The 24,454-nt window shown below is 41.0% G+C and overlaps 1 protein-coding gene across 3 annotated transcripts in view; it reads right to left on the reverse strand.

Moving 5' to 3' along the window:
• The window catches only part of BCAT1 (branched chain amino acid transaminase 1), a 60,740-nt gene extending 37,735 nt beyond the window's left edge, over window positions 1–23,005 (reverse strand). The window contains exons 1-2 of one of the 3 annotated variants that reach the window (XM_069003508.1): window positions 22,985–23,005; window positions 6,371–6,442 (exon numbers count right to left, since the gene is read on the reverse strand). In XM_069003508.1, coding sequence (XP_068859609.1) covers window positions 6,371–6,442; window positions 22,985–23,005 — 93 coding nt within the window. Of the gene's footprint in view, window positions 1–2,834; window positions 2,908–6,370; window positions 6,443–22,232; window positions 22,464–22,984 lie in introns of those variants that run through there. The other 2 variants (XM_069003509.1, XM_069003510.1) reach the window with 2 other exon arrangements.
• Window positions 23,006–24,454: the final 1,449 nt, after the last annotated feature.

Here is a 24,454-nt window from a genome sequence, read left to right on the forward strand (position 1 = left end):
CTTCCATTCAAGTGTGTTCAGCAAAGAAAACATTTACTGTCAAAACTGGGGATATGATATCACAATGACATCAAAATTTAAGAAATCTTGGAAGTAGGTATGGACACTATGGATTTGCTAAGTTTGGGAGTCAGTTTGCAAGTTTACTTTGAGAATCACTGACTGGTGCTAAGCCTTGCATTTTAAAAGCAATTCTTTACCTTGGGAAAAACGAACCCAGAAAATGATACAAGCTAAATGTAATCTCCAAAATTCCAGTACCATTTCTGTGCTTTTACAGACACCAACTACATCTTAAGCTCCTAGTGCAAAAAAGTGATAAAGCATCACTTTCTTGTGCTATGAATCAACTCAGCCAAACTGCCCTTGGCTGTTTTTTTAGCAGTTTCCTTTTATCTTGGCTAAAAGCTCCTGTTATTTGCCAAAGACAATTAGCTTTATTTGCAAATCCTTCAGCTTCAGATAATGGGACAATCAGTTCCTCTACTACAGCTTAGAAAATCTATTTGCTAAAAGCTTGCAACTATTTGAAGAACATAACCCACTTGAAGAGAAACATAGAACCACTTGCCATCAAGCTGAAACTGAAAGGAGCTGCCACAGATCCCAAATTCTTTCCTAATAACTGAAACAAGAGCAGCAGATATGTGTCAGTCTGATCCACCTATTAATAGTAATACTCAAAATAATTTATGCCATGCCCATGTGGATGCAGAATACCACAGAAACCACTCAGCACTCTTTGTCCTGGAGCTGGTTTTCCTCTTGGCAGGTAAAGATGAGGGAATGGATTTGATTGTATCACCTGAAATAATTCTTCAGCATATACATACCTACTAAGAGGGATAATCAGGTGAGATGAAAGTACAGTGATTTAGCAATATTTACTCGTCAATCTGCTTTTATCCAACACATCACAAAAAGCAAATAGTTTTATTACCAGTGACAATGACATAAAGTAAACAGATTCAGCTGAAATCAAGATAAAATCAGAATGTCCTTTTCTAAAGCAATGCCCAGCCCACACACGCTAAATATTGTTATGGGAATAACAGAACCGGCCTCTAGCTTGGCATTCCTGATCCAAGAGTGGCTACAGCTATGTACTTCCATGGAGGTGATACAGAGATGACCTACCAAATGGTAACTGACATGGTTTTAGCTTAAGAGGATCAGACTGGACACCAGGAAAACAAAGATTCTTTAAAAGAGCAGCCCAGCACTGCATCCAGCAGACAAAGCCACAGCTGTCCTGCTGTAGTGCTGATGAGAGCCGCACTTTCAGTGGGAGGATGGACTGGATGGGCTAAGGTTCTACTTCACAAAATATTTGGAGATCCTTACTGTAGCTTGTTACACACACATACCCAATACAGATATCCAATTGGTTGTCTCTTACTGCTTCAAGACAGTTTATATAAGAGCAGATTTTCTATACACGCATTCTGGGGAGCTACTGCTCATCACGGCATCAAGATATCATTAAACTTCTATAATAAATCTTTTCCCATACAATTTAATATAAAGGAAATGTTCTGTCTCATCAAGCAAAATTTAAAATGGATTCTAATATCCATTTAAAAGGATTCTAATATAATTTAAGAATTTAAAATGGCAATGCAGGGTATTCTTCTAATATGCCCACCCAACAGTCAAACCCCTGAAGAATCAACAGCTGCAATACGACAAAAAGCCTCACTGAGTGCACATATGCTTCGGCAGATAAATAATTTATTGATGTCAGTAGAAAATGACAAATTGAGGACAAGCCGGGGAGGAAATAATATATATTTGAAAACCATGTATATAATTTGAAAACTATATATATATTTTATATATAAACCATGTAAATTGCTTTATATTCACTGGCCTTGCAGGTAATATGGCAACTATACTGCGTGTATTTCCTCATTCCAAAACTACTTCAGTGTTCCCTTGATCCATACGCTCTGAGCATGTCAGTAACTTTACCTAAACAAAGGAAAACTGCTTGGTACTTCCTAAACTCTTCAAGGAGTGGAACTTTAACCCTATCACACTAATGTGCTAATGTGATAAAGTCAATTAGTTTAGACTTTAAGACACTAATTCAAAAATTAGACTGTTCTTTATTTTATACACTTTGATCTTTGCATTGGATGGGAAACAAGAAAGTTTGGTGAAAAAACAATATTCAGCTTTCATTAAAAAAAAACCCAGGATCAGAAAATTGTTTGTTATCACTGTCAGCAAACTTTTCACATATAAAGTAGTTTTCTAAAATAAAGCTTAAAACCGTCTATTTTTTCAAAATGGATTGTTCCCTCTTCCAATTCCCAGAATAAGGAATCCTATATCCCACTGTATTTGCCACAAATCATAGGCCCATTTAGTATAAAAATGGTTTTGGCTCACAGCAATGTAAAACTTTCATTGGCAATCTCTCAATTTGAACCACAAATGCCTGCACTGGAAAAAGAATTTCAGCTTCTTCTAGTGTAAAATACACTACAGCTTTAGATTCTGTGGAAAAATTGTCAGATTTTGGTTAGGATTTTTTGGGGGATTTTATGCATGTAGAGTGGAAATAATCTTTATGTTCTGATTTGTACAATACTTAGCACAGTGTCAGCTAATTCACAGCTTGGGCGTTAAAACATTAGAGCAATGCAAGAAACAAATAATAAACCATACATCATTACAGAAAATTCAATATATCCAGCGTTTTACCTGGCTAGACGTGAGATAGCTTCAAAGTGGAAGCCATGCAAGCATATTAGCAGAGCACTGTACTTCGTCTAGCAAGTCCAAGATCCCGACAGGGATCACCAGTTGGAGCACAGCACTGCACTAACCTGCCCATGCAGCTTCCAGTCTGCCACGGGCTCACATCCCACTGGCTCGGAGCCTGGAAGGTTGAGTCTGTCCGCAGAAAACTGTGTGGGAGCACACACAGATATTCAGAGTAGCACGAGCAGCCATTGAGACACAGAAGCCCCAGTTAAACATTTCTCATTCTGCCACCACGGGTCTTCACATCAGCAACTCAATCCAGATGCGCTTGCAAGCTACAGCTACTCCATTCTGCTTTGGTGTAGCAGACTAGCCAGTATTTCCTCGAAATTCCCTAGAAAGTCTGCACCACTTTGGCACACTAAATAGGCTGTTAAAAAGTAAAACAAAAGAACTGAACTTTGCACCACTAAGATGCCAATTTTTCCAGAGCTTCAGATCATTGAAACTCAGAGAAACATAATAGGAGTAGGTAATACCTTTTTAAAGTGCTCCATGTATCAGTCTCAAAGGGAAAACAAAGACAAATTCCAAGACAAAAGACTACATTAAATCATCTTTCTGGATATGAGACAAATAAAAGACATCACAGCTGCCTTTAGTTTCTTAACATCAAGTGTTAGGAATTCCAAGTCAGAGCTAATTCACACATTAAAAGAAACCAAATCAGAGTTACATATGGAAACAGACTGCTACATTCTCCAAACAACATTCATTCTGTCTTGTGACAGCACAATAAGCAGAATGAATGCATTAAAGAAACGACCAGATTTTTAGTCATAAAAATTAAGTGCCTTAGACATAACTGTGTGCTATTTAGTGGTATTATTGGATGCAAGTATAAGAACAAAACCAGATACGTGCATTTCTTGATTCAACTTCCCGAAAAACATTCAGTGGCACAAAGGATGACTGTACTCTCCCTGACTGGTGCAATATCCCCCTCACAGAGATCCAATGCTGGCAATAGACAAAAACTACAACTTAGGTGTGGGCACAAATCACCAGCAGCTATTTAAATAAACAGATATATTAATGCATGCATACAACGGTTGAGGGAGGGAGGAAGACTTCACTCACGTGGAAGGAGCTTAGATGACAAATTCTGGAGCTCTGACACTTTATACAATACAGGAAACTGTAGCACAATCACAATTTCCTTTAATGTCTCTTAGCTGTTCCAAGATCAGTGCTCATGTGTCAACTCTAAATGCCATATATTAAATGCATAATAAATCACAGACCTGCCGGGATGAGATTTTTAACTGCAGAATTGAGTCAAATTAAGGTAGTTCAGTAGCAGTCAGGATGAAGGAAGTACCAATTCCAACCTGCTGCTTTTAAAGAAGTTCCTGAGACTAGAGAACAGCGAGCAGTTAGCAGAGGGGCTCACTGCCTGACAGAAATCATAGGCAACATTCATTCCTTCCCTCCCAGTGTACAGGGACTTTCTGACTCCACCTTTCAAAGTCAGACAGAAACTGCAGTAAAATTCAAAGCAGCTCACCCCACCTAAAAAGCACAGCACTGCATTCTAAACAGAAATGTCTTCAGAGGCCTAATCTGGCATTCAAATGTTGGGCATGACCCACTGTAAACAATATGTTTTATGTAAGCTTTAACCAAAACCATACCCTGTTTTCTACATTCCCACAATCTTGGATTGCTTAGGTCACTGGCACAAAATTGCAGTTTTCTTCAGTACAGTCAGCCCCATGGGTCAACTTGATTCCTTTGAAATATTATTAGCTATAGTTTCTGAAATTGTAACTGTAACTGTCTTCCAAAAAAACGTTTGTGAAGTTTCCTAGAATTAATCCAGGCCATTTTATTTTCATTTTATGTTGCTGGTTTTTGATTCATTTATGAAGTTTTTTCCTTCTTAATTTTACTATGAAGTTAAAGAGGCTGAAAATAATTATTATAATGTATGATACTACAACCAGGACCTATACTCTCACCTTAACTTTCATACACACACCTCCCACAGTATAGTATTTTCTAGAAATCTATTCCCCTCTGATGACTGCAGCTAATCTTCAGAAACAATGCCATAAGGCAGGAATGAAGTCTTACAAATTAGACTTCAGCCTGAGCCAGCTGCTTTCTCCTAGCATTATTCCCTTTATGACCATCTGTCCCACCTGCTAATGTATTTTTCCCCTCACCCAGCCTCTCCACTACAATGATTTGCTATTCTGGCTGACACACAAATATCAATGGAAAGGAACCTGGACTAAATCCAACTTTGTGCCACCCAGTACTGGGAGCTTTGGAAAGGCACCTGCTTGACTGCTGGTATAATTAAATCTGCCTTAAGCCTGCTTTAGTTTATGCCAAGTTCACCTGTGACCCAAACACTACCAAGAGTTTGTCGTCACTTTGCCTTCCTTAGGGACTGCCTCAGTGAGTGAAAGACACAGCTCAGTTTGGTTACACAAGAGTCTCCTCTCTGTAAAGCAATTCTTGTTTGCAAATACACCAGCACACTCTGCTGAATGAATCTAGTGAGATCTGTCTATTTATTGAAGGTGAATTCACAAAACAACCCTTGCACTCGAGACGTGTGGTTTCTTGTGGTTTCAAAACTCGCTGCATGCCTGTTTTTGTTAACATTTTTCAAATCAGACCTTCTAGCTGAAAAGTCATCCTGAGTTTTCCTCCTTGGGCAGAATTGACAGAGAGACACAACAAGAAGAAATGAGGAAGAGAAGAACTGGAAAGGGCTGAGAATGAGGAAATAGAAATCAAACAGCATGTTACTACATGGTGAAATTCTGTAGTCATGGACTCTCAAGAATTCTTTGTGTTTTCAATGAGCCCAACATCAGAATAAACCTTATCAAAGGGTCCAACATATTTATTGCAGCATTAATTTTTCATATCCATTTAAAGCCTAACAACTGAAGGGGAAATAATTACTTTAGAATAATTCAGATGATTGCGCAGCAGTGGCACTGACCAATAACATCAGGAAGAACATGTAACTTACAAAGTGTATCATCATATTTTCATCTCATGTACTGCTGACAATAGTCAGAAATAACAGGAAAGGAACTGCTGAAAAAACGTGAGTTTTTCTGAGTACTACTTTTATATTTCTGCTAAATATAGATGAGGCTTTTTTAAAGACTGTAAATCGGAATATAAGAGGAGAAGAATTACAGATGTGTGTCATAAAGAATAAAGGTAAAAGAAGTATAAAAGGCAGGAAAAAAGGAAATTAGGACAGATGTAGAATTCAAAGGAGCACTTGCTGACAGGCTCTGCACTTTCAACAGGAAACTGGCAGCTGACATCTGTATCCATACAGTTTTTAAAATCAGCTCTTAGTTACTAGCACTGCATTCAGGAAGGAAGCAGACGAAAAGAACAGTATCTTAACTAAGCTCATTTCTAAGAATAAGATTAAAATAAAAAGAGAGGGATGCAATTTCATGTCAGTTCCTGGCAGCTGCTCAGCATTCCTTACTGTCATAGTTGTGGAGTGCTGATAATGTTCCAGAGCTGCAGTGCTTTGAAGTCCTTCTGCAATCCTTAGGTCTGCAACTTTGCGACCCAATGGAAAAACCTGCTTCTGAAGACTATTGATAAATACCTTGAAAGATTCAGTCATTTGCTTTCCTGATTCTCCCGAACATCCGCCACCCGTGCACTCATTCTGGCAGCCCTAGAAAAAATAAAACCAGAGAAAATCAAATTCAATGCACTTTGCAGAAAAGTTGATACACATTCAGTTAATTCATTTCAGGGACAGATTGCATTGAATCATCAGACGTTGTCATCAGTAAATATATTAGTAAGAACTTTGTGGTAGGTTCTTAGCACAACCTTCCGTCTTCTCGGTTCTCAGTTTTACTTCATTTGCATTGTTTTGTGCAACTGCAGTTCAGGTCATTATATATATAACATATATATATATATACAAATATAACATCCTAGACTAGATTATGACTGAAGTGTACAAGGTTATGGACAACATCACAAGTCTTTCATTCAGAGCTGAATAAATAAATTGGGTTTTTACACAATTCCATCAGAGCCAAGTTTCTCTACTAAAGTATCTACCTAACAGGTTTGCTTTTGCCTTTTCTCAGAGAAGGCTGAGTAGGCAAAGAGAATGGAAGAAAAAAAAAGAATTGGTTCTGTTAAATCCTTCATTAAACAAAGACAGTAATAAGGAATTCTCACGTATATGAATAAATAATGAGAATATTTTGTATCATCTACAATGTTGAACTTCAGGCTTCTGCCAAGGAACCAGGAGGGGAAAGGACGAAAAAAAAAAAGGAGTGCTAGTTCCAGGCATCCTTCTGTTCAACAGAGGGATAACAGACAGGTGCAAGCCATCTACCTAAAAACAAGATTCCCAGTTCCCACACATCAGGTTAGCATCCCTCCTCCACTACCTGGACCTTCTCTGCCAGTAGCCACTAAATACATGTTATACCCAACAGCGTGGAACAAAGGAGACAAATACAGCCCTGACAGGGTTTCTTGTTTCCCAGCAGCCTTCAAGAAAGAGCTGAAAAGGTAAAGTGGGTGCAGAGGCTTGGGAGAGGGAAGAAGGCACCAAGAGCAAGAGGCTGGGGTGATGAGCCATGAAAGAGGATGGCTGGGATGATGGTATAAGGGACCACAGCCAGAAAGATGGAAAGGACTTGGTGGCTGCCTCTCACCCTGCCACCCCTCAGCCTTGCTGCATCTTGAGTGGGAACTCCCAGTCCAGGTGGGGAAGCCCCAGATGAAAGGTATAATCCCCTTAAGAAAAGATGCACAGAAAACCTTTCATGGTCAGCCTATGAGATCCCAGCTCATCACCAGTGAGCAGCCCTCACCCCACAGGGAGGGCTGTGTGCAGGTGGATGGCAGTGGCAGGGACACAGCAGCCACCCCAGTCCTGCAGCAGCCACCAAAGTGTGGGGCCAAGGCTGGGACCACACGTATCACAGGTTGGGAAGCATGACACACAAAGTAAATAACATGATTCTTTTCCCTTTTTACAGATCTTGGGAACATGGTAAAACATACAAAAAACAAAAAGCAGTATTTTCAGTGGACCTTCCACAGATCACAGCCTTGCTAGCAACAAAAAGTAAAAGGCAAACTCTCAGCCACAGCAGATCTCACTTCCTCTTCCCCCCAGGGAGCCCCCCACATCCCTCCTGCCTTTTCTCAGCTTTAACCCTTCTGTTCCTCTTTTTTTCTAACCCTCTACAGCAAGGCAGGCAATCGTGGCTACAGGACCCTCCCTATCCATTAAAGGACAATGTGCCAAGAGATATCATAAATCTCTTTACAATATCCCAATATGCTTTATCCTTCACTAAAAGTATGTTTTATTTGCCTTAAATCTTAGGGTTTTCTACTCCAGAAAGACAAGACTTCGGCGGAGTGTGCATGGGCATTCAGTGGCAGACCCAAGCAGGACTAAAGTGTTACCCAAAGCAAAGGACACTGTATAATAACAGGTCCTTGCTTTCCCTGTAATTCTTCAAATACTTCCAAATTCACTGGTAAAATCCTAGAAAGCCTTCATGACACCATCAGTTTACAGTAATGAAGTATTCCACAGATGAGCTGAGCCAACTGATTTTTCTTTGCACTGCAGCAAATTAGGACGGAGAGTGTGCTGGTTACCAGCTAACAGGATGGGAACTGCCAGCTGCGGAACAAGAATATCTCAAGGAGCTCCAGCTCCATTGCTGGCTTTTGTCTAATATCCACTATGCCAAGTTGGATTTTCTAATAATTACTGGTGACAGCAAATACTGACAAGTACTCAACCATTATGCTTCAGTTTCTTCCTGCTGCTGCTTTGTGAAGTTGCCCTAAAGCAAGAGTTGGCATCAACACAGAGCACTGAAGCTGGATACAGTTTAATATTCTCTTTCATGATCTTTTTTAAAGATACCAAGCTTTCATGTGAATTTCAAGTACAGACCACCTACAGGAACAGCCCCTGGGGGCTCCATCGTGTTGCCCTTCAGTTCAAGATTACCACTGAACTCAGCGAAGTCAACAGCCCAATTTTTGGGCATACCATGGGGCCAATCCTGTTCTTCATGAAGTCATTATTTTTTACAGATTTAACTCATATTTAAAGCAAATAGCTAACTGCCTTTGTTAACCACACTGAGATTAAACTGAGTTAATCCCTTGGCACTAGAAAGAAATACCACAATTACTTTCTAATTAATGGAGTCATATTTTAATGGCTCCATGGCTTATAAATCTGAAACATGTTGCTAAATGCAATAAGGAAAATTGCTCCCTGGTTTAGTGCCAACATTGCCAAGAGAGATATGGCAAGCATAAATTTGCCCTTTGTGTTTAATAGCACGGCAGATTTAAAACTGCCTCCATTAAAACACTGATGTTATCCTAAAGATACATTTGAGCCACTGAGTCAACATGTTCTCAGAAGTCACTCAAGACTGTCTCAAGTTGCTGTACAATTACACAAGCATGACATTATTTCCTATGTTGTGTTGTAGAGACATCAGCATTTTCTCTGTGGTATATGTAACTGCTTTTTCTAAATGGGAAATAGAAGAGTATTTCATAGTGTTTCTTCAAAAATACTGAAAACATATTGATTTTAACATTACTGTAAAGCCTGTATGAGAATGAGGTGTAAAGTCTTACAACAGATTAAACTTGGTTAAAAAATGGGGTTTATATGTCATTTAATCTCTCTGGAACACTACTGAAATAAAGACCTGCTGAGTAGTAATTCTGTTATTACTTTTACAGAAGACCTCAATGCTATAATGACCATTATAAATCCTCTAGCATTGACATAAGTAATCACAATACACTCAGCTGGGTAACAGTGCTCCCTCACATTAGCACTTAGTTCCAACCTAATTCTTATGCAAGGCAGAGGTAAAGCCTTAGGTGGGTATTTGTGTATGTAACACTTACTGGCACTTCTGGCAAATTTTAGGCTTAATAGTTGTCACCTGCACTTCTGCTAGAGCTTTCCCAAACCTGGACCCTCAACTCCTGCACTTGGTCCTCAGGCTGCCTTAGACATACATATCTTCAACATCTTCTAGCATCATGATGCTGCAGTCAATGCTTTCCCTGCTGTCTTTGGCACACCTTCTCTACTTCTTCTATGCAGTCAGATCATTCATCCTTCTGCTACAAAAACAGGCCCATCTCCTCCCTAAACTCCCCAGGCTTCCTAGACTGCATGAGTGTGCCTTAGGTCCTCCAGTGCCTTCACACTTGGGGGCTTTTAAGACACTCAGCAGAAGCATCAGCATCTTTGTTCTCATTTGGGACTGTCCTATAAACTGCTATTCCACCAGGTGCTTTGTCAAACTGCTATGCTTGGGGTTTAGCTACTCTATCTCATCGGCTCATCTTTAGTTATGAAACAGGAACTGAAGATTATCAGGAGCTTCATCACTGTGAACTTCAACTGCAAACTGCATTTCTTTAACCTATAGCATATGATATGATTTATTTAAAAAAAAAAAGTCACCAGTTCTCAAAAAAATTTTGCAGTTAACTCTATATGCCATGTACTTTGTCACTCATTCTCAAAGAAAACTGATTCTTTAATCAGTTCTCTCTTCACTTAATTTTCCCTGTTGTTTGAGAACTCTTCTCACCACCAGGGAGCAGGAAACTTTCCCTAGCAGAAGGCAAGAGTAAAGAAATAAATTGAAAATGTTGTCTACAGAGCTCACACTTTCAGCTAGGAAATCATATTGGATGCTTTTCAAAACTACTCAAGTTCTCCAGCTTCCCAAAATCCTGAGTCATCTTTCTTGGTTTCACCAGTCATCTGTGTGAAGCCCCCCACAGACTCCACTCTAATGGAGAATTTCATCAACATTTCATCAACAGTACCAGTGTCCTAGTAGAGTACCACCAGTGACAGGGAACATCTGGAAACCTAACTTCATGCCCATGAAAGAACCACAGACAGTGCTTTTTTGGGCAAGCATCGGCTATTCATGGAGGACAAGAACCTAAAAAAACCAAATAAGCCACAGATGCACAGCAGTCATTGCACAGAGTTCTTTCTACCAAAGCAAACCCATTTCCTGCTATAAACACCATCATATCTTGTAGCAGTCATCAGGCCCCAGAAAAGATGGATCAGGAATTTCCTCTCAGTCAGAAGTCATATGAAAGACAGCTTTCAACAAAGTGGTTTCTGAGACATTTCTCCAAGCCAAAACAGTGTCTTACTGCTTTTTCCCCATGCCTGCTTCTGGCTACTAAGTGCCTAAGAAATATTTCATGCTCTAATTTGCACTGGAAGGATAATGAAATTAGGACACTTGCCCGACTGCAGGAATACAGCAGATCAATAAACCCGATACATGACTCATACCCTGGTACTGCGTACAGGCAAGCCGAATGAGGTGTGTGGTGACAGGTACTCTGTCATTCCCAGCTGTACACATCAGAGCTGCCTTTCTGCGCCACGTATAAAATAGAATCCAATGTGCACAAATGCCATCTATTCTGTGTATTGCTACAGTCAGAAAAAAAACACTTCCATGACCTCAAAACAGCTTTTACCTGTCCCTAGGAAATGTTAATACAATTTTGCAGCCACACCGCATAAAAGATGAATTTGCAGAATGCACCCCCCCCCCTCAGTAATAATGTTCACAGCTTAACAAAAGAAACAAACCAAAACCAAACCAAAATAAAAAACCCTGCACATTGTCAGACAGAAAGAAATTACTGAAGGGCCAAGTAATATAATACTATTTTTAATATCAACTGAAAAATATTTATTGAATGACATTTGTGAAAGACTTCCATAGTTTAAGAAGCTCATTTGTGGAAGCCAACAGCCAGGCATGTTTACTTCAGCTTCGGAGTAGTACAAAAGTGTTTTAATCCTGTTTTTATATTGCAGGTATGTGAACATGAACATACACAACACATATGCTACCATGCAAGTGCCACCAAGCACATTCGTTGGGCTGGGCCGTTTACGCAATTTACAGTGCTGATTCCTGCACTTCCGATACATTTTTTAAGACTGTTCCTCCTTACATAGATCTTCCCTGATGCCTTGTCAGCTTGGCATTATCACCTTACTGTGGCTGCTTGTTCAGCCTTGGGCTGGCACTACTGTTGGTTAAACAGAGGCTGTGCAATGACAGCATACAACAAAGAAAAACACAAGGCAACTAGTGTAGCAGAAAGAGAAGGCTTCCACACTATTTAATAATAATTTTGCCTCACAGTGAAGGCATTGGGGCTTAGAACATACAAGAGATTCTATGTCCAAGAAAGCTGAATTGCATAAAATACAGCTGAATTGAAATAGATTGTAATTAAATTAGTCCAAAGAACTGTGCAGGCACTTATCCCTGACTTCAGCAGTTTACCGTCTTTAATTTAAAGCAGTTTAATTAGTTTGACTAAAACTGAAATATGTTCCTCTTAAAACAGGCATCATTGTTTTTATTATGCTTAAATAAAAGACAATTCAGATTATATGAACAATAAGCACAACTTATTGATTAGAAAAACCTTAAAACAGAGACCATCAAGAAGTGGAAATATTCAGCTAGTCCATCCAAGACTCATGTTCAGTAACAGTTATAGCTATATCACTTTGCAAAAGCACACAAAGTTGGTTTCACGAGAAAAATAAAGGCAGAACAATGTTTGCAAAGTAAAGCCATTGCAAGCAGCACTCTGGTGAAGAACCTGTTACAGAACGAATATCAATTTTTTGACTCAGTGTTTAAATTAATACTTGAGTAAGTTCAGTAATGCCTGAACTGATGCAGAAGAAAGCTTGTCTCAGTTCACCTGAAAGATAGCAAGGCTAGGCAAGGTGAAGAAGAACTACTTCTGAAGTCCAAGAAGAATGGGTGCTTGACAAGCTGAATTATCAAGAACCGTAAAGGAACAAAGAGATCAGCAGAAATAGAAAACAAATTAATTTGCTGAAACTAATACCCTAAGGAGAACCTGACCAGTGATCTTCAGCCTCAGGCTGAATTTATTTTGTCACGTATTTCAGAAAAATTTACATGAGCTGTGAAATACAACATGGAGTCTCAAGTGCAATCCTCCCCAAAGGAAAAATACTGAAAGCCTCCCACCAGTCCCATCCAATAAAGAACACAGAGCAGCTATAATCTCTGCATGGTGCCCCTTTATCAACAGTCAGTTTGGTCTTAATACATTTCCTGCACATCTATACAATTCTCCTTCCTATTTTCTTTGCAGAAATAGGCAAGTACTCTAAAGAAATTCTCTTCACAAATGACCTCCAAATGCAGTGTGCTTCAACCTCGATTTCTAAACCCACTGCTCACACTGCTCTTGATTGTTTTACTTCCTATGACCCTCCTGTTACTCTGTCATTCTCCAGTGCCATTTCCTCTGTCTTCACAGTTTACTGGCTCTTCCCTTCTGATTTGGGAAAACAGCCTCGCACAATGAGGGGAAGAGGCAGATGACCTAACGGAGCTCTTCCATCTCTAACTCCTATGAACAGTGCCTCTAAGTGACTCTTTTGTTGGTTTGTTTGTCCCTTCTAGCATTAATTAGGTTTTTAACAAGTGCATTGTTTGCCAGAATGGCATGAAGGAAAACATGTTAAAGCAACCAGCTGGATCGAGTTGACCTATAAATTCATCTGCTTGTTTCCTAAGTAGATAGTGTCTCATGGCTATATGATACAGTGATTGCTCAAACAAAATAAATGAAAATTCTGAAAGGCACCACAGCTTCATTGTGTCTAGGCCCAGTTCTTTGGTATGAGATTTTTTGTATGAAACTGGCAACAAGAAAGGGTATAAATGCTAGTACATGCTTTCCCCTAGCACTCTAACAGGGTTTTGCTCTTTATCACAAGCTTGTGTTCATTATGTTTTCTCTAACATTTTGCTCACATATTCTATAATGCCAGGTACTAAACTGGCATTTTAAGATTTTTATAGTAAAATTAAGCAGGATGCATCTTTAACTGTACTGTTATACCAGAAAAGATGAGCCTAAGCACAATAAAAATTAGTTTGTTTATTTTCCTTGGAGATTCAGTTACACTGACTATATTTTTTATTCTGAAACAGCTGTACAGATAAATGATAGATCTGATTTAAAGATGCATAAAATATAGCTTGCAATTTATTTGTGAAATTGCCTGATGGTGGAAACTCCACACAGATCCTGCAGCTGATGACCAAGGCAATTGGTTTTATGCAATTACCAAATGAAAATATAAATAACATGAAAGCATAGAGAGCAGAAACAAATCAAATCATTGTCTGAAGAGTTACTGAGGGCTTAGAACTGGAAGCAGACAATTTAGTGCAGGAGACCAAAGCTTCTGCAGTTTGCAAATAAATCATTGTAGACTCCTGGGGGGAAAAAACCCAACCAAACCACAGCAGAGACAGTGATGGATTCCAAAATGAGAACTGACATGCTCAAAGAAAAGAGCTAGCAGACAAAAACCTGTTTTTAAGGACACAGTCCTGTTTGCAAGCTCCTTCCTAACTACAGCAGCACCAGGAGAAGCACGAGGTCAGGCCAGAATCACTGGCCTGTATAAGGGGTCATTTGTAGCTATTCTCAGAGTGCTCAGACCGTGTCCCACTTAAGTCCATTTTGCACTGGAATAAAGGTTTACATAAGACACTGAGCAAAGATGAATGGCACACTGAAAACGAAAGGTCTGTGGAGGGAAAAAAACAGCTTTTGGAGGAAGAAGGAGTTACTTTTTTCACCCTAAGTCCCATGGACAGTCTCACTAGCGATCCTAGAACTGTAACTTCCACAGCTGGCTCGTGTATGCAAGTGCACGTGTGGTTGCTGGTACATAAAGGGCTGACGCAGGCTGACTTGATACCACATTTAGCTCTGGTAGCTTTACATGGCCTGTTTAATCATAACCCATTATCAAATGCCACTGCTGAAAAGCACAAGAAGCATGACTTTCCGCAGTGTGTTGGCTGTTAGTGCTGTTATTCCCTGTTCCCCAAGAGGCTGGTATGCTTGTGAAGTGTCCAACAGATGAAGTTGATAAAGCATGGCAGCAGCTATCTAACCTGGGGATCTGAATGGGCTCAAGTCTGCAGGTACACTCTGCTCCACTAGTCAGAGGAATGCTCCTTAAAAATGTGTTCCTCCGCTGTGTCAGTCTTCTCAAATGGCTGAGCAAAGCCACATTTCTTTGCTTGCAGGAAGAACCGTGCACATGCAGATGTGGGTTCTGCCTAGACATTCAGCCACAATGTTGCAGAAAGACCCTGAACCGAGCTTTCAGGGATCACAGTGATCTAGCAGGTCCTGTTAAGAGATGCATTAAAATTATCCTGTATCTCTTCAAACAGATGATGCAAGGCAGGGTAGGGGAAAAAAACAAAACAAAACAAAACAAAAAAACCCCAACAGGACGGCAAGCTTTCTGGAAATATTGCAAATACTGTGTTCTCTTGGATTCTAATGGCAGGCTGGAACTGTTTGTTCTAGATACAGAACCAAGACCCTCATTATTTATAAGCTTTAAAGGATCTCCTCACTGTAAGACTTGGAAGCCTGGCTCTACAGTCACAACACCTAGGTGAAAGAAGGCAGAAATATCCATCTCTTCTACAAACAGGAAACTGAGGCATGGATTGTCCCACTGGCACACTTCACCTTGTTTGGCAGCTCCTTCAGGGAATTCACTGGGTGCCAGAATAGGGTGTGCACAGCCCCCCAAGAACTAAAACATACCCATCAAATCCATTACCGTTCTTCCCAAGGAAGAAGAACAGGTGCAAATGACTGATTTACAGTGGGTTTGGCTGTTCACTACTCACAGCTATAACCTATTCAAGTTTCTTGCCTAACAACACACAGGTGATGGCTGCAGAACACCTGCCTATACCAGCTCCAGTGGGTTTTAAGCCTCGCATAATTGGTTTGAAGCAACGAGAGACCTCTCTAAAGCCTGGGTTATACCTTCTGTGACGTGTGTTTTGCTGTATGTTCAAACACTGCTCTGGACACAGTTCAACAAAGTAGAAAGGAAACTGAAGCTTTCCTCTTGATGTAAAGGGCACTAGGAACAGAGCTAAACCAAAGGGAAAATCCTTGGGACCTGTTTGAGGACAGCATCTACAAAAATGTTCTTGTTCCAGTAACAACAGGGAGCATATTTGCAGGATAGATGTTCAGCTCAGAATATTCTAGGAACTTAATTGCTTTACATCCTTTATGAGTTGCAGAGGGTGTAACAGAAGGTAATAAGCATTATCCACCACACCAAGCAAATGTAAATAATCCCACGGAAGCTTACTAACAAGGCAGGAAAAGCAGGGCACAACTACAGGGTCACTGCAGTGTCACACTTTACTCCCTTGAATGTGGTACAACAAGAAGATAACACCCAGAAGAAGCTGCTTTTCTTAATATCATCTGCTCAAAAGAGGTAAAATATTTCAAACGAGTGACTTATTTAATATTTATTCAACTGTGTAACAACTCTAAGAGAGGGAAAAATCATGGATTATAACACTCCAAAATTTTGGAGCTGCGCTAAACTTTATCCTATGTGTCCTTTCTAAAGAACATGAGCAAGTCCTTCATCTGAAATCCCCTATCATTTGTTGACAGTGCCCAGAGCAAACTGAATGCTGCCCAGGGAATTTGAGAGCAAAATATCACTCAGCACATAAAAGTGGCCTTGGAAAAGTGTGGTCACAGATGAGGTATTTGTAGAGGTGTGAGCGTTCAGCACACATGAAGTACACAAAGCAAAGAGAGGACCTTTGCCCAAATCATAGCATGGCAAAAGCTATAACAAACATAAATCAGGAGTGATGCAGTCTCTATTAGAAAAATGACAGCTTTGAAATGCTAAGAAATGGCACTGGTAATGAAGATAATAAACTGGTGTATGACAAGTAACGTAGGCTTGTCCTCCTACAGTTCAACATCTGTATCATTGATCAAACAGCCCTGCTCAGCTCCCCAAATCTAAATTGACAAATGACTCATTTATAACATAAACAAAAGGCTTTGTGGGGCTTCAATCTAGGTGAGCATCAATGTTTTTGACATTTTGGAATGTATGAAGCTAATCTCGAGCACCTTAAAACAGTTTAGAATTGCATCTGATTTGTCCACTGCTGAAATCCAGTTCACCTGGAAATGGCAGGACAGAACATTAATTTTATATGTATGCTCTAATAAATATTTTGCCCAATTAACATGGTGAAAACATTGCTGGCTACAGCACACCACCTTAATAGAAAATCCAAAAGGAAACAATTGTAAATGCTAATTTTCAGCTCAGCGACCAACCAGAAAGGAATGCTGTTACTGAACTTCTATCTTCAGGTGTCAAGAAGGGAATCAAATGGTAAATGCCAAAAATGGTCTCTGAAAAAGTGTTGAAAGATAAAGGATAATATTAAAAATATTGAAAAGCACAGATGATGTACTCATGATGGATAAACGCCTCAAATACATGAGCACGTGAATAAAATTATGTTTTTTCTGCATGCATGTAGACATGCAGCTGAACAGCTGTGGCAAAACTGTGCCTGTGTAACCACTACATGTAGTAATACCCTGTGCTAAAACTATTACTTCATGCTTACTCATTCTTTCTAGCTTTTACCCTCTATATTTCAGGTAATACTTTCTAGCAATTAGGAAGGGGTTTGTCAAATTTTAAGCAGGCATTGCCACAGGGCAGAATTCAGAAGGACTGTGATGTTGATAATTTGATAATAAATCTTGATGTTCTGTTCTCAAAAAATAATTATGGTACTCTTAACTATAAATCTATAAAAATAGTTCATAACAAACAAACTATAAACTATAGAGCCAATAAAAAAAAAAACCTTACGCTTTTTCTTCATCCAGGATCAAAAACTTAGCCTCTCCACCAGTTTCCTCAAACTTTAAAATCAGGGAAATAAAACCTGCATCTTGCATCTGGTAAGAAATTCACTTAGCAACTGGCCTGCCAGCTATGTTGAGGGTAACTTCATAGTAAATGTTAACACTTGAAGTTTCTTTTCCATACTCGTTTGATTAAGAATTTCCTTTATTTTAATGGAGGTTGAGAAACTCTACATCAAAAGAAATTGCATTGTTACTGCTGATTTCAGGTGGACTATCTGTAATTGTCAATTAATTGCATGATGATATGCAAATGTATCATTTTATAAGAGTAGAATATGCAATTTCATGTGGTAACCTTATAAATTGTAATTCAGATGCAGCAATTTAAAGTTCACATTCCTGGAAATCAAAAATATTATTCAGTGCTTTACAGTTTTCCAGCTTAACCTCTTCTGTTAAGCACAGGGACTTCCTCAAGATAATAATGAAAATAATACTACTATACTGACATGTTAAAGAATATACCTTCTGCAAAGAAATCTGCCTACAGTGGTGACTTCAAACACCACCTTTGCACAGACTTCTTTGTGCTGTTAAAAGCCAAGCAGTCAGGGCTCTGGACAAATATGTATTGGTCCACACCACTGAGCGTGTCAAAAACGAAGACTGGATTTAAAAAAAGTTAGTTTGTAAGCTTCTTCTCAGGACCACAGGAAAATCCAGGCTGGAAGGGACGTCAGGATGTCTTTAATTCAACCTCCTGCTCAAAGCACGGTGAGCTCTGAGCTCAGACCATTTTTCTAAGGCTTGATCCAGCTGGGTCTTCAGGGCTCCCAAGGATGGAAACTGCACAGTCTCTCTTGGTAGCCCACTTCCCAACTGTCCTTGTGGAGAGAATTTTTTCCTTATACCCCATCTGAACCTTTTTTGTTTCAGTTTATGCCATCGTCTCTCGTCCTCCTGTCATATAGGACTGCTAAGCCTCGCCACATCTCCATCATTTTCCTCTAGATTGTGGAAGGCTGCTGTTACAGCATCCCAGAGCCTTCTCCGGACTGAACACACTCTGTTCCTTCAAACTCACAGTGCCAAAGGTTTCAAAAACTTCATTCTCAGTAAGAGTACTGCAAAGTCAGATTACAGAAGTGATGACCCTTAAGACAACAGTCTAAATGAAATTAAACAAGTGGACACGATTTGTGTGGCAGTGATGTCTCTGAATCCTAGTGGAAATTATTCCAATCAGAACCTTGTGGAAATAAACCCTATTTGTATACCAGGAAAAACAATTTTTTCCTGGTATACAAATTGTGCTTACTAGGAATGTTTTTATCAAGATGGCGTGTGAAATGCTCTAATAGGCAAACTGTTAGCAGCAGTTAGCAGTTACTGTGTACCTGCTCGGAAGTTATATGCTGCCCTTTATTAATGCTTCAGGTATACTCTAAAATAAAACTTGGAACACATTGCAGACCTCAAGGGAAGAAGTAAATGAGTAACTCTGTTGGAATGGTATTATGACATTATTTTGCAAAACCAGTAATAAACTATGGGTCAATATGCACAAAAAACCTGATGGGTAAAAGTTCTTGATCATTTTAAAGATAGTTTCAACTATTCTCATGTTAAGTTTGGGATCCTCAGATGTACACACCAAAGGGTGCTTTCCATAAGCATAACACTGGATTTTCCTCTGCAGCAGCATATGGTAATACTTCCTAAATTGCCCTTCTACAACAGGTGCTCTATTTTATGATGTAATTTTACCTGGACCTCTAATGTATAAAGCCATAAAATAATGAAGCTGTTTCCAAGGTAAATAGGGCCACCCATTCACTTCATCCTGTGTTAGAATTGGAGGCATTAAGGTGCAAGCATGGAAGCGACTATGAACATAACATATTAGGGTCACATACTACTTTGGTTTATGCTCAACTACCATCTAAAGTCAGACTTTAAAGATGAAGTTTGGGCGTTTAATCTCTCCACTACAGCCATCGTTGCAGGCGGGTGGCCACAATTCATTATCGAAAGCCACAATCAATACTGAGTGCCTTGAACTCATGGAGCTGCCTGCTGAGCTTATCCAGCAGCATGAAGAACGTAATGTGCCGCTGTGGCAACATGAACGTGCCAGCCCTCACATCTGTGGCCTAAGAAGGCTGATTATGCGAATTTTACAGAGAGAATTTACCCCTTGGCTCCTTCATTCTGACACTGAAGGTCCTGCCCTCAAACCTACTGGTAATTTTCTGCATTATATATTCAGCTATGATTATTCATGTAAGAAAATGGCATAACACAGGGAAGCAATGAAAATGCCTGTTCTAATTCTTTACCATGCCCACATCACCTAATTTGTTTTAAAATGCCTGAATAAATGCAGAGCACCTGAGTGTTTGCACAGTTAATGAACCGATTTACCTAATTTCCTAACATTTTCCTCCCAGGGATAAATTATGACTAATGAAATCCATCTGAATTATTTTCATCTATCAAATTAAACCAAGGATATGGCCTATGTACTATTTTAGCAAGATACCAGTAGTGTTAAAGCTACCTTATGACTTTGCAATCTTCTCTTTTACCTATGGCTTTGCAGCATATTTCAGTGCTCAATTTCCATTGCAAAAAATCAGCATATCCACTGGATCACACAGGAGTGCTAGGCCTGTCAGTAACAATCAGTGCATTAGGTGGACAAGGCAGAGACTGCAGAAACCAGAGGCGTAATTCATTTCTTATACATTACTTTAAACAGGACAGAAAGGGAGGGTTGTGGTTGAGCTGGAAATAGTTCAAGGAAAAATAGAGGGTTGTGACTAAACACAGGAAATGATGAAGGGAGAGAGGAAGGGACAAGGAGGTGCAATAATGCTATTGATTACTGAAACATTTACAAATGTATCAGTTTTTACATAAGTATGGTGATAATCGAATCGTAATTTTCTGTACCTTTGATAAATGTGCTACAAACACACAGTGACAGCCAGAGCCCTGGAGAGCTGACAGTCGGAACAGACAAGGCAAATAAAGGCTAAAGGGCTCAGACAAGTGCTGACCTGCCCAAGGCCACATCACTTCCAAGTGGGAAGAGCATCCTTTTACTGCTGTAGCTATTGCTTCCTTCCATGTCTTCTTCAGTAAAAAGACAAAGCGAAGGTTGGTTTTGAGCAGGTGAGAAGAAGCCAACGAGATGTCAGTGCTGCTTTAAGCAGACAGGTTGGTAGGTCTATGGTTCCCCTGTTACTCGTTTTTTTTTTTTGTAAGGCCATGCCAGCACATTCCTGAGAGGTGCTGGAGGACACCCTAGAAACGGGAGCCATGCCCTCTTTCCTTGACACACAACAGGTACATCAGAAACTAAATAAAACACAGAAGTCTGCCCCTTCCTTCAGATGCTTCATTCTGTCTCTGAGCATTGTGGCTGGGAGAGCTCTTGGGTATTTTCCCTCAGTGGTTTCAGACCAGTTTTCTGCCATGGCTGGTCTGCCACTCTCCAGCTGCAAGGAGGGCAAACAGGGCTATGACAGCATCCCAAGGCTCCTCCAGAGGCTCATCCATCCTAGCCCTGCCACCATGAGTAGCAACTGCACCACTGCCAGAGTCACCCAGGGGACAGTATTGCTGGATGTGAGGAACACTTGCCATCAGCAGCAGAGAGGAGCTGGGGAGACACCTGCCAGTCACATACCTGTTGTGCCTATATTCCATCTGCTAAAGTGACCCAAGGAAAGCAAATAACTCAGCCGTGTTTTCCTCAGCTGTTAACTTTGGCATCAGACTGCAGCTGTGCAGTTCACAGTCGGCCCAGCGCCGACCTTCCTCAAAACCCAAGCATTATTGCAGTTGTTCCACAGGGTGTAACGTGGCTGTGGTGTTTCCTTGGTCTAATTGAAAAGCACCAGTGCTAACTCCATGCCCTTTGCCTTGACAAGGAAGACTTCTTTTTAATCCCCAGATCAGCCTCACTAAGTAGAAGAGCATAAACATGACATTTATAAAAGGAGAGTGCCCACAGATGCTGATGTGCCACATTAGTGCTTGCTACCGACAACTCCTCTCTCATTATTTAAAGTTATTTCTGAAACTACTCAAAACCTCTAAGCACATGTTACTGGATTTTACCCATAGTCTATTTTAGTACAAGGGCAGACATAAGAGCTTTAACAAACTCACAGGCATAAAAATACTTGATGTCTGCCAGGAGACCATAACCTCTGCAGGCTTTTGGTTTGTTGTTTTTTTTGTTTAGGTTTTTTTAATCATTGAGAGTCCCATAAACAAGAAATTCCTCTAAAGGAAATCATACACCTTCCCTTCCTCCTTCTCCATCCCCCCTCATTATTTCTTTTCCACAGAATTACTTCTTTTCCACACATGCTGTCTGCAATGAAAGAGCAAGGAAAGAGGCAGAATCACATACATCCTGCCTCTAAATCTCAAACAACAAATCCATCGGGGACAGAAATCCGTTTCGCAGAGCACAAGTAAATCGGGGCACTAAAATCTGTGGACACAAATCGGCGAGCTACCGATTTGCCATGGAGAAGCTCTGCCGCTCCGCATCCCCGGAAGGATGGACGAGTGGATTTCGGCAGGAAACCCGCTCCGCTTACCTTGATCATGCTGGCAGGCGCGGGGGGGGAGAAAATGTTCCTGCCGGGCTCTCAGAGGGATGGAGCGGCGGATCGCCGAGCCCCGGGGGCGGATACAGCGGCGCCGGCGCTGCGCGGGATCGGGGCCGGCCGGAGCGCCCGCTGCTGCCGCCGGGGCTGAGGCTGCTGCTCCGACTGCCGGTGCTGGGGCTGCTGCCGCCGCCGGGCTCGGATTGCATCAGCGGGCGAGGGCGGCGCGCACGGCGGGCGCTCGGGGAGCTCGGCGAGGGGCTGGGGGCCGCCCCGCCCCGCTGCTGCCGGCGGCACCGACACCTCCTCCCGCCCGCCGAAGCCTCGGGAAGCACCGGCGCGGCCGAGCCCCCGCCCGCACCTTTCCCGCCCGGGTCACCCCGGCCCTAAAATGGCCCCGCATCGTGCGCGGCGCCGGCGGAGCGGAGACAATTCAGTGCTTGTGCTGTAATTCAAACTGAGGGCGACACGTTCTCCTCAGCCCCGTCTCCTTAGCGAGCATTAACCCACTCACCGTATTCTGAGTCATTTCCTCTGTCTCGCGTGCGACTCGGCTGACACACCAACACCTCAGTTATCCCTCCCATCGCCAGCTCTTCCCTGTTTCCCCCGCCACCGCTCCGGGCACGGCTGGTGCCCCCCAACACAGGGAGGCCATTCCATTTTAGCTGGAATTAGTGGGGCTGCCACGTGTTTCCCCGCTCACCCGTGCCCCCAGTCCATGCTGAAGGGCTGGTAGGTACCTGCACAGCTCTGCACACCATTGGCCACCACTCCTGCCTTACCCTCCGAGTTCTGGTACCTGGCAGGCAGCTGACCAGCACCCGAAGACAAAAGAATAAATATAGCAGCCTGTCCACTGTGTTGTTTCTACCCGTGCTGCTGCTAGTGAAACTAATACAAGAAAAAAGCCACGAACTTTTCAGAGAAAATGCCAGTGTCATGTTCACGAAGTGCCTACTTTCATCATAGCTGATTTTACATTTATGTCTTTTCTTCCTTTACTAATGTTTTCGTAAAAGTTTTCCCCTTCTGATCTCCTTTAGAGTTGTTGTAGGAAGCCGTTTCATCTCAGTGCGACTGTCAGAAGTGCCAAGTTCTGCTTTGTACAATGTACATGAATTATTCTCTGTTGCACAGTGCCAGAGATTGGTTACATAAGTAGATTTTTGTTCCTCCTGCTCTTCAGACAGGTAAAAAAGTGCCATTTAATGGATTTACAAGCATTTTGGATTCCAAAAGAACACAGGTAAGTGACAGTGCCCAAAATGCAAGTTCACATGAGCAGTGATGTTTCAGCAGCTGTTTAGGAGAGGAGAAAGATGGAGCGAAAAACAGGAGGCAGAGAAAGCGGCAAAGAGGCTTCAGGCAGATAAAACTCGTCATCGGGGCAGGGTGCATTTAATTCAATATCCTGTCACTGACAGTACACAATAATAATGCCTGCAGAAGAGTTTCAAGAAGAGAATAAGCACATAGAGACACTTTGCTCCTTCAGTACACACTCTTATCCTCAAGGGGTTTGTACCACATCAGCTTCCTGAAAGATGAAGTCTCTAGGCTTAACAGTTCCTCTTGGATTTTTGTTCTATTACTTTGGTCCTTGAACCTACATAAAATTTGCTGTCTATCAGATCTTGTGCTCATCAGTTCCACAGTTTAGCTCTGTTCTGTGGAAAAACTCATAATGCTTTATTTTGAATTTGCCTCTTGCAAATTTCACATCATTCTCCATTTTTCTTATACTGTGAGACTGTAAGCACAAATGAAGAGCATTTCAGCCCCTGGATGTCATTTGTGATTTTACAGGCAGTTGTTGAATCCTCTGTCAGCCATCTCCTTTCTCCAGATGAGAAGTTCTAATCTTTTTTGTTTACTATAAAACAGTTCAATAACCTTGATCATCCTTGATTTAGGATGGGGACATGAACTACACAACACTCTCAAAAAGCAGGTCACCATATTTACTTTTAATGTGCCTTTTTTCTGCTCCTCTATTTGTTTTCATTATCGTCCTTTTTCCTGTTTTGACTTAGTTCATGAGCACTTAAAAAGAACCGATTTGTGAACTACTTAATCCTAAGGCTGCTGAAAGGCAACATTTCATTCATAACCCACTCATTTTATAAATTGAGATTTTTTTTTTTTTTTTGCTATGTGCATAATTTTATACTCACAGACATTATTGTATGTTGTTTTTACAACTGTATATT

This window comes from Aphelocoma coerulescens, chromosome 1A (genome assembly GCF_041296385.1).
Source record: "Aphelocoma coerulescens isolate FSJ_1873_10779 chromosome 1A, UR_Acoe_1.0, whole genome shotgun sequence".
Taxonomy (NCBI): domain Eukaryota; kingdom Metazoa; phylum Chordata; class Aves; order Passeriformes; family Corvidae; genus Aphelocoma; species Aphelocoma coerulescens.